General features: G+C 32.0%; 1 protein-coding gene across 1 annotated transcript; it reads left to right on the forward strand.

Moving 5' to 3' along the window:
• The first annotated feature begins 6,744 nt into the window (after positions 1-6,744).
• LOC126693247 (tyrosine decarboxylase-like) lies at positions 6,745-8,698 on the forward strand. Its single transcript, XM_050389161.1, has one exon. It carries the CDS (start codon positions 6,841-6,843, stop codon positions 8,443-8,445), a length of 1,605 nt encoding a protein of 534 aa, XP_050245118.1. The 5' UTR covers positions 6,745-6,840; the 3' UTR covers positions 8,446-8,698.
• Positions 8,699-11,266: the final 2,568 nt, after the last annotated feature.

Consider the following 11,266-nt stretch of genomic DNA (forward strand, 5'->3'; position numbering starts at 1 on the left):
ACTTATAAGTTAGTGAGTAAAAATTATAAATTACAAGTAAGATTTTAAAACTAAAGATAATAAATAGAAAATAAAATAACTCTATAATTATCTTTTAAAGTTCATTAAATTTTTTCTTCTTCATGAAATTTTTTTATAAACATTTAAATCTAATTAATTAACATATATATTAGCAATTTTTGTTTCTATTATTCGTTAATTATTGAATCTAATTAGCTAGTTTGTGTATAAGCATATGTTATGTTTAGGTTTATGTTTTGTCTCCATTTATATTTATTTTTAGTTGCGTCTTTGTGCATGCATGTGTGCGCTCCTATATATTTGCACATACTTTTTGACACTAACATTTATTTTAAACTAGAAACAAAAAAAACCACCCAGATGACCATCACCTTGAGACTATTAGTCCATCTTCCATTTATATCAACATCAAAGTCATTGTCTATTTAAAGCAAAGTTACATGAATTATCTCTACCCCAAATTAGTATATAATAAAATTTACCAATACAATAATTTTAATTTTTTTTGAAAAATGATGACAAATTAAGAAAGGTAAAGGAGATGATCCAAAATTATGGTAACCCCTATTGCTAATTATAATAATAATACTTATTGACATCCAAAATTAAGGTAAATACAAGTCGTCATGGTTATCCTCCAATTATACAGTATTAAATATATTGATTGAAAAGAATAATTTTTGTAGATTATGGCGCTCACATGTATTTTTTTTTTTTTTTTTTTTAATGACTGAAATAGCAATAGCCTTGCTCATTTCAATTGAGAAGGATAAATGATTGAGTGCCTTCTAAATAGTAAATCTTCTTTTTCATTAAATCATAAGATATTTATCTCTGTATATGTTAGCATCACATTGAGAAGATTGGTAAACAGTAATATTTTCAAGATAATATCAACGACAATGTCATTCAAACTATTTTATTAGCTTTAATGCTTTATCTTTATTTCATTTCAAACTTATTTAGTGTTTTTCCAATTCAAGTTATAATTTTTTTTTTCCAATCACAATTGTAGGATTTTTCTGCTAAAACATTAGTCATTCACTAACATTTAGGGTCTGTTTGGATACCGCTTATTGCTGAAAACTGAAAAAAGAAAACATTGTAGCAAAATAATTTTTAAACGTGTAAATAGTGCCATGGGACCTAGTTTTAAAGTTGATTTTGTCAAATTCTGTACTTGCGGGTCCCGTGAACAATGTATGGGACCCACAGAAAACGCAAATGCAAGCTATTTCAACTGTATCCAAACTCTCTCTTATACATATAAGTTGGTGGGTAGAAAATGATATAAATAAGTAGTGTTATAAATCAAAAACAAAAGTGCAAAATAAAATAACTTTATAATTTCCTTTTAAAACCTATTAAATCTATTCTTCTTTATTAATTTTTGTATGTAAACATTTAAATTTATGTTCTTAAAGTATATTGTTACTCAATTAGTTGTTTTTTGTTTCTCTAAATTATTAATTGTTGATTTAGTTTGTTAGTTTTTGTATATGTATAAGTTTTTGTTTTTGTTTTGTTCATGTTTTGGTGTGTTTGTGGACTCTTGCTTTAGCTCTGTCTTTATTCTAAACTACTCGTGAACCTTCTCAATGTGGGGTAAGTCTCAACTCATTCGATTTGATTTTGACAATTTTTATTTGTAATTTTTATCTTTCGAAGTTTTCATTATGGTTGGGTATGTGAAGCTCTCCTTTAGTAAAATAAAATAAAATAAATAATAAATATATAAATATATTGTTATGTTCCCAAGTTTCTAGACATATAGCTAGTTTTTAGTTTAAGCATTTCCTTCTATGATTCTTGAAAAATACTAATCAACGAAGAGTGGGGAACCTCTAGCTGGTTTTTGTTTAGCAAAAAAGAAACGAAATGTTTGATAATTTTACTATTAAGTTGCACAAATAAAAAACTTCATCAAGAACATGTTAAATAATGATTGCAATCAAGTTATGATCTAGACAAAAATATAATGATGAACTTATCAAGTTGATATTACTTATGGATGAAACAACGTTATTTAAAACATATAAAAATAAAAATAAAAAACATTATTTAAATAATGTTTCTTTAAGTTCAATATAAATCTCCAAGAACACATGTAATGTGACTAAAAAAGGAGAAAGAGACATGAATGTTACATTGTGTTAGCCAAAAAAAAACTCTAGTCAATTTATATCATTCTCTAGTGTTGCATGCTCAAGTCTTAGTTTGTCAAAATAAATAAATGGAGTCTTTAAGATTTTCAAACCATAAAATATAAAATTTAAAAAAAATAATCCCAAGATTTTTCTCTTGCTATATAAGCACTAAAAAAATTACACTATTAATAGAATTTCTTCTTGCGAAATGGAAGTCCTCCGTTTTCCCAATCAGCAAGCATATTTGGTAATTCATCTTATTTTTTTTGGTAATTTCATCTTTAAGATAGAAGCAACAGAGAATAAGAGCATTCACTTTAAGATAGGAGCAACCGAGAATATTGAAATACAAAATTTGTTAGTACTCCTGTTATAACTTATAAATATAAAGCCGTTATATAGCAATATTTGGTAATTCATCTTATTTTTTTTGGCAATTTCATCTTTAAGATAGAAGCAACCGAGAATAAGAGCATTCACTTTAAGATAGGAGCAACCGAGAATATGAAATACAAAATTTTTTAGTACTCCTGTTATAAATATAAAGCCGTTATATATATAAAATTTTAAAATATATAGCAATATTAATTTTTTTTAGTGAGAATTATAGTAATTTACTATAACCAAGTTTATAGTCAAATTTTCCCAATACAAAAATGATAATTTTGATATCCTAATTAAGTGACGAGGAACATGATAATTAGCTTAATTGTTTTTCATAACTTAAAAACTTCCAAAAATATGTTCTCATTTTCGGTGACTCAAATTCAAAATTTAGAGCTTTGAGTTATAAAGACTGAAAACAAAAATTCAGCCAAAAATATGTTCTCATTTCCAAATTCATTGAAGATTTGGCAGTGGGTTAGTTGTAGGACTTTAGAATTGGTGGAGTGACACGTTTAACATGGCCTGGTAAGTGGTGCAGGAACATGCAAAAGTTGTACACTTGTACTAAACCCCAGGCTGGAAAGTTGTGGAGTTAAGACCAATGCTGGTGTGGCTAGGAATTTATCTTTGGTGGCTATCTATAAAATTTTTTGTATATATATGAAATCTAAAATAGTAATATACAATATTTCATAACTTAATATGTGCTATAAACAATAATTAAATACATGTTAATTTTTTTTGAAGTGCTAAATACATGTTAATATAATAGTATATGCTTTATATTTTAATCAAACTAATCAAGTACATTTATTAATTATAATGCCATACGGTATATAATATATTAATTATTATAATAACAAATAATGTATTATAAGGAATAAAAAAAAAAAAAAAAGCAAATGAAAAGTAAAGTATAGAAATCAAAAAAACACAAATGAAAAGTAAAGTAACATGCACAGGAGCATTATACATGGGTAAGGGGTCTACAGAAGCTTCAAACTTGTCTTTCACTATTTCTTGTCTAGTTTGAGAGAATTTCAGTCTATGGTCACACTGAACTTTTACTTTTTATGTTGTAAACACAAAACTGTAGTAGCATTAATATTACTTTTTCATTTACCAATTACTATTCATCACATCAGCCATTTGTAATATTTTTTGTAAAATAGTTTGTATCTCTAGTATTATTTTTCTATTTAAATGAGAGTTATATTTATTTTTAGACTTTCTTAAATATATATGTATATTATTGGGTATAGGAACCAAAATGATAAGGTTCTTTTAAAAATTTTCAAATTATTTATGATAATTCAAAAAAAAAAAATTCATTCATTTTTTTCAAAAAATTGGGGGGGGGGGGGTGGGGTGGGGGAGGGCGGCCAAGGCCCCTTCAGTCCTTGTGATGTCCGCCACTGGTTAGTACAAATGTGACACGTTTAATTAATGTTTGCTAGACTGATAGTTGTGGAATTAAATTTTTTGTCAGTCAAGTGATAGCTTTAGGGTTCAATTATACATTTGGTTGCTCAGTGCTTGTAGCTCTAGCATTTAAAAAAAGGGCAAAACTTAGATACAGTACTTTTGGGTACTGTTCCTTAGGTACCCCTTTTAAAATTCTGCCACCTGTCTAGCCATTTAAGTTTGCAAACGGCGTTAAGTTGGTCATTCGTATTTTTCTTTTTTACTTTTCTTGTTCTGCTGAAACCCAATTTGCCATGAAAAAAACAAGAAAAACCTTAAATCTCTCTCTCTCTCCAGAGAAAAAGAAAAGTTTTGCTACAAGAAATCCTCTATGGACGATTCCACCTGTTCAAATGTCACCCATTCAATCAGCTTTGAGAACCCTAACCCCACTATCTTCCTCTTCCTCTTCGTCTTCATTTTCGCAACTAAAGCGGTAGCACAGAGCTGTCAAGAACTAACACGCGAAGGTGAAGCAGCAACATGGAGCAACAACACAGAGTGTCTCTTAAACTTGAACTAACACACGGAGCTGTTAAGAACAATCTATTTAGATCAGCTCATACCCAGTAGATCTAAGTCGAATTTTGTGCTTTTAGACTTGGTTTAGTTGAAGGCCGGGTTGATTTGGATTTGGAATTTGTGAATTGGGTTTGTGGGATTTATGATTTTTTTTTTTAAAGAAAAAAGAGAGAATTTTGTATTATAAATAGAAAAGAAGTATACAATGGGACCCTGGACTTAGCAACAACGTCCAACCCAAAAAAGATGAAACCATAAAACAGTGGTCTTACAAGAACAGAATAAACAAAATGCAGACTAAAAATTTTGGGTTTTTTTTTTTTTGGATATGTAGGTTTTGGATGCTCTAGCATTGTAGGATGATTTGTATCTCAATATTATAGATTAGGTGTGAGAAATTGGGGTTTGGAGTTTTCTGGAATTTTGAATGGCTTTCACAGGAGAAGAGAAGAAGAAGAAGAAGAAGAAGAGGAAGATACGGTTGGTTAACGTCGTTTACAAACTTAAGTGACTGAACACGTGGCAGAATTTTAAAAGGGTACCTAAGGAACAGTACCTAAAGTACTGTATCTAAGTTTTACCCTTAAAAAAAAAATATATATATATATTTAGTACTTATTTTATCATAAAATAATTGAGTTATTTGGTGTAATTGTGTAACCACGAGATAAAGTAAATATTTTAATAAATAGTAAGTCACGTAATAAGTTATCTATTGTACATCATGTAACACATGCGTTTTGTCATTGGCACAATCACAATTTCTAAAGCGTAACTTTTATTATATTTATATAGTATATCACAAAAAATTTGATAAGTTACATTTTAGGATTTAAGATTTAAAAATGTCCTAATCAAGTTAGTAATTCTGTAATTTTACCATTATAACTTATAATTCTTATTTGTGAGACAAAATTTGGCATGGTCACATAAATGCTCCATCTTAACAAGCTCAAAGAATTTGATTCTCACTCAAAAAACAAAAAAACAAAACAAGCAGGCCTAAAGAAAATATCATATTGTATGGTCTCTTTTGGTTGATAATTGTAATTGTATGTAACAGTATTGTAACTACATTTTGGTCTTGGAATGTGGAGCTGATCAATGGCATTTCTCGTGAAGGCAACTGTTGAGCTAACCTTTTAACTCTAGCCGAGGGCAACAGCAACAACTGGAAAACATACTGGCCGACCTTTTTGGATTCATCCCTCTGGTGCGCCCAATGACGTATGAATCAAAATTTAATTGAGCGGTTTGGCATGGTTTTAATTCATTATCAGCCCTTTACTCACCACCCCTTTCACAACCAGGGACGGAACTAAGCTTGGGCTTTGGGGGGCAATGGACCCCCCTGATTTTTTTTTTTTTTCTAAAAGATATTAGTATATGTATATTGGTATTAATTTTAGCAATTTTGTTTTTATAAAATTACACTTTGCCCTCTTAACAATATCATTGATTTTTTTTTTAAAGTAATAATATAGTCACAAACTTTTCTACAATATTTTTACAAAGTGTTGAGATAGCAAATTCTTATTGGTTTGTATCTAAGCTCATAATTTATATCATTTTTTTTTACTTATCAATAACACTCACCACATCATTAATTTATAAAACAAGTTTGTATCCTTCACATTTTTCTATTTTTAAAGGTCATAAAAAAATTATAGAACTAAAATCTAAAACAAAATATACAAGCTCAAAAACATTAGCGCAACAACAAAAATTACTAATAGCAAAACTAGCTAAAAAAATTTAAGTCCAACCAACAAATTTTACCCAAAACAAACAACTTGGCCCTTTAAAAAAATTTTAGTAGAGTAATTTTGTCCTTACCTAGCAGCAAACATACACATCAAAGACCTATAATAAAAAAAAAAAAAAAAAAAAAAAAAAAAACCCACAACGTCTAAGCAGCAAATTAAGTTGGAGGTTAGAGTTATCGCACGTAATTATAGCTGCCCCTAACACTAAGTCCTAGCTCTGGACCTGTTCACAACCACCATCTACTCTTCATTTAACATACATAAATATATATCCCTCTGATGCTGTAAATGACTTGGGCAGTCTTGTGGCTAATGAGACAATGGTGGTCTATTCAAAGAAAATCACGGTGAATTTTATTCCTCACGTAGCTCCCTGACATATATATAAACTCTCCATTCCCTTCATTTCATCTCATCAGCTACAAGATAGTCTTTAGTTTCTCGTTTCACTTTTTCCTTTCCACAGTTATAACCCTTCCACCAGAAAACCAAAGAATCCTGAACCATTTCTTTTCCCCATAGTACATATATATATGGGTAGCGTCAAGTCTGACCATATGCCCAACCACACTTCTTCCTATAACAATAACCCATTAGACCCCGAGGAATTCAGGCGGCAAGGCCATATGATCATAGACTTCCTTGCTGATTATTATCGCGATGTAGAAACATACCCGGTTCTAAGCCAAGTTGAACCAGGATATCTCCGGAAACTCTTGCCAGAGTCCACCCCAAAAAATCCAGAACCCATTGAAACCATTCTTCATGATGTAAAAAAGCACATAGTTCCTGGTTTAACACATTGGCAAAGCCCTAACTTCTTTGCTTACTTCCAATGCACTAGTAGCATTGCAGGGTTTCTAGGCGAGATGCTTAGCACCGGCTTCAATGTGGTCGGATTCAGTTGGATTGCATCACCAGCAGCTACTGAACTAGAGACAATAGTCGTGGATTGGCTTGGAGATATGCTTCAGCTGCCAAAGTCTTTCCTTTTCTCTGGCAATGGCGGGGGTGTGCTACAAGGGACTACGTGTGAGGCCGTTTTGTGCACAATTGTCGCTGCAAGGGATCAAATACTAAGCAAAATTGGGAGAGAGAACCTCATAAAGTTGGTGGTTTATACTTCTGACCAGACACATAGTGCAATCCAAAAAGCCGCACAAATAGCAGGGATCCATCCAATGAATGTCAGAGCCATCAAGACTTATAAGTCAACATCATATGCACTATCACCTGTCTCACTACGAGCCCAAATTTGCGAAGATGTGCAAGCAGGCCTAGTTCCATTGTTTTTATGTGCCACCGTGGGAACAACTTCAACAGCTGCCATTGATCCACTAGAATCGTTATGTGCTGTGGCAAAAGATTATGGAATGTGGGTTCATGTTGATGCCGCTTATGCCGGAAGCGCTTGTATTTGTCCAGAGTTTCGGCACTTCATTAATGGTGTTGAGGGTGCAAACTCATTTAGTCTCAATGCACACAAGTGGTTCTTAACCACTTTGGATTGCTGTTGCCTTTGGGTTAAAGATCCTAGTGCCTTGATAAAGTCACTCTCAACCAACCCTGAGTACTTGAGGAATAAAGCCACGGATTCAAAGCAAGTGGTGGACTATAAAGACTGGCAGATAACCCTAAGCCGAAGATTTCGTTCCTTGAAATTATGGTTTGTGCTTAGAAGCTATGGTGTAGATAACCTTAGGAGCTTCATGAGAAACCATGTGAAAATGGCCAAACTTTTTGAAGAGCGTGTAGATATGGATAAAAGGTTTGAAATTGTGGTCCCTATAATTTTTGCCATGGTTTGTTTCAGGATTTTGCCATCGGCACTAAGTGAGACAGTATACAAAAATGGTAAGCTTGACATAGTAAGCGAGGAACTTGCGAATGAGGCAAACCGCAAATTGTTGGAGTCCATTAACATGTCGGGCTGTGTCTTCATGACTCATGCTGTGGTCGAGGGAGTATACGTGATACGATTTGCCGTTGGTGCAACTCTAGTTGAGGAACGACACGTTATCACAGCTTGGGAAATGGTGCAGAAGCATGCAGATTTCATGCTAAGCACTTGGAAACGACGACCTCTTTTCAGTGGCGACTCCAGGAATTTTGTCCAGAGTGTTCCTATTACACTTTGAAAAAATTTTGGGTCATTTCGGTCTATTTTGGGTGTTTCGGGACGTTTCGGTAAATACCAGCCAAAATTCAAAATTTGGCCAACATGAAGTTTGTGCTTAAAATAAATAAAAAAAAGTTCTTAAAACCAAAACAAATTTGCATTTTGTACACTGAAAAACTTCAAAAGGAAAAAAAAAATGAAATGAATAAAGGTACCTATACAATAAACTATAAATTCATTTAACATATTAATAAAATTATTAATTATTGTTGTTTAGTTGTTTCATTAATTTGTTTGTCTTTTATAAACTATAAGTTGTTGTATTGTTATTTCATTAATTATTAAATTATTAATTGTTGTTTAGCCTAATATAATTTAATTTGTTTGTCTTTTATAATGTATTGCTTAATTAAATTATTAATTATTGTTTATTAGTTGTTTTCCTCAATTAATTATTGATTAATTAAACTATTGTTTATTAGTTGCACTAGCACACATAGAATCTATGTGCACATTACACTAAAAGAGCTAGCCATGTGCACATTACACATCCCATGGGCTGATGTGCACATCATACTGCTTTAATTATTGTTTACCCGGCCCCATGTGTTCATCCAACCAAAGGATCAAACCAATAATATTCATTCTACCAAATGGTGCCACAGTTATTAGGATGTGACTCAATTAATTTAAACATATCCACCATCACCACCACCTTCGCCGGCAATGCCACCACCACAGACTCTGTTGGAGGGGGTCAAGGACTATGGCCATGAAGATACTTTTGCTCTGTGTGATGAGCTCTCCGCTGATAAACATGGCCTTCTCATCAAAGAAATCGAGATCATTTTTTACCCTTCCTCCCTCTAAAAAAAACAAGTGGGATTAAATGAATGTTTAATGCCTAAATGAGTAGTTGCGGTTTCTATTGCTTTTTCTCTAGTGAAAAAATGTTGGAAAACAAAAATAAAGTTAGTGATTTAGAAATTGTGATTCAGGGAAGGGATCAATGCTAGCAATATTTATCCCTTCCCTGAATCTTGATAACCTCAGTTCAGTCACCTCTAAAACTACCTTCTCAGCCCCTATTGTAGACTGAATTGAATTAGCAGCCAAGGCCTCTACGATTGGTATTACTTGGGGGAGACGGATCTGCTCTGTCATAGACGTCATTTCCTAGGCTTCTGTGTTACGGATCATCGAAGATAGCACCGTAAAAATTAGCTTTGTAGTTAACCGAAGGAGGGTTACTTTCATCTTGACATATTTGCTAGGAAAGTTAAAGTTATATGTAACATACGTAAATGGTATCTAGATTCAAGACTATGTGTCCGTTTAGGAATAGTTTATTTAATTGAAACTGAAAATTTTTTACCGAAAGTACTGTAGATAAAGGTAAAAGTTAGGTGAATAGTATAGTAAAATACATAAATAGTACCAAAAAGTACAGTAAGACTCATAAATAGTAGCAAAAATAAACTGAAATTGCAAATAAACTGAAATTTTCAGCTTGTCCCAAACAAACACTATATATATAGTTCATGTAGGCCCAAGAAACTTTCTTGGAAGACCATAGATGGTACAACATAGGGTGCAAGCTGCATCCCTGGACATAATTTATATACCATACAAAATTTGGCTAACGTAGGGCCAACATTTTTTTTTCTTTTTTCTTTTTTTTAGGAGGAAAAAAGGGATTTGTAGAGGTGTGCTGATCGTCAACCCCCACCCCTCCCCCCACCGAATTTTCTTAAACCTGGTTATGAAGTGGATGAGACCACCGGCGTAATAATCGGACTTGCCACTAATCCAACTTACAACTTCCAAAATTATACGGGTGATGGATTATAACCAAGGACGGCTCCATGTTATGTTTAGGGTGTTCAAATGAATACCCTAACCTTAAAATATATATATATATATATAATCTTTTTTGAAATATTTTTTTATCATAAATAAAAAAATTTAACACCCTACAATATAGTTACAAAGACCAATAAGGGTAAACATAGTTTCAATAATCAATAAGTTGAGTAACAAAAAAATTCCTAATGCAAAAAGTCTTATCTATTTTAGCATAAAAACCTAATTTTTCTATTTTACAATACTAATTTTTTTTAAAATCCACATCAAATCTATTTTACACTATATATTATTAAAATATTATTTCTTTATCAATTGTTTACTACTCTCTCAAATCATCTCTCTCTATATACGAGTAAAGAAAGTATTAATAAATAAATTTGCATATGAACTGTAACCGTAAATATTTGCATAATTATTGTAACTATAAATGCATTTTGCACAATAATACATAAGTTGTTGTGTATAATGTTTGTGGTTGGTTGTACAAAATTTTACCCTCATGTTATTTTGATACAAACTAATATGAATGCTCTTAATGACCACCCAAGAAATAATTCCTAGAACCACCACGATTATACTCATAAAAGGATGGTTAAGCCACCACCATTAATGGACAACATAGGACCAACCTGCTTGACCAAAAAAGGAGGGTTAATTTCATCTTGACAGTTGACGTACCTGATATCTACGAAACAAGATTCTAGACCACCCTTTCTCAAAAAAAAAAAAAAAAAAAAACAAAAAGATTCTAGACCACCAACTTCTACTTCTATTGTTCACGTCATGTAGGCCTGATAACTTTTTTGCCAGACCATAGATGATACAACATAGATAGGGTGCAAGGATACTTGGATAAATTTTATACCATACAGTATTTGGCCAGCGTAGGACCCACCTGTTGGCCATCGGGTTTATTTCATTTGACACATTTGGTAGGAATGTTAGAACTAAAGGTAACACAGTTACACTATATA

This window comes from Quercus robur, chromosome 7, assembly GCF_932294415.1.
Source record: "Quercus robur chromosome 7, dhQueRobu3.1, whole genome shotgun sequence".
NCBI lineage: Eukaryota > Viridiplantae > Streptophyta > Magnoliopsida > Fagales > Fagaceae > Quercus > Quercus robur.

Coding starts and splice junctions, on each gene's coding strand:
- LOC126693247 (XM_050389161.1), top strand. CDS start 6,841: ATGGGTAGCGTCAAGTCTGACCATATGCCCAACCACACTTCTTCCTAT.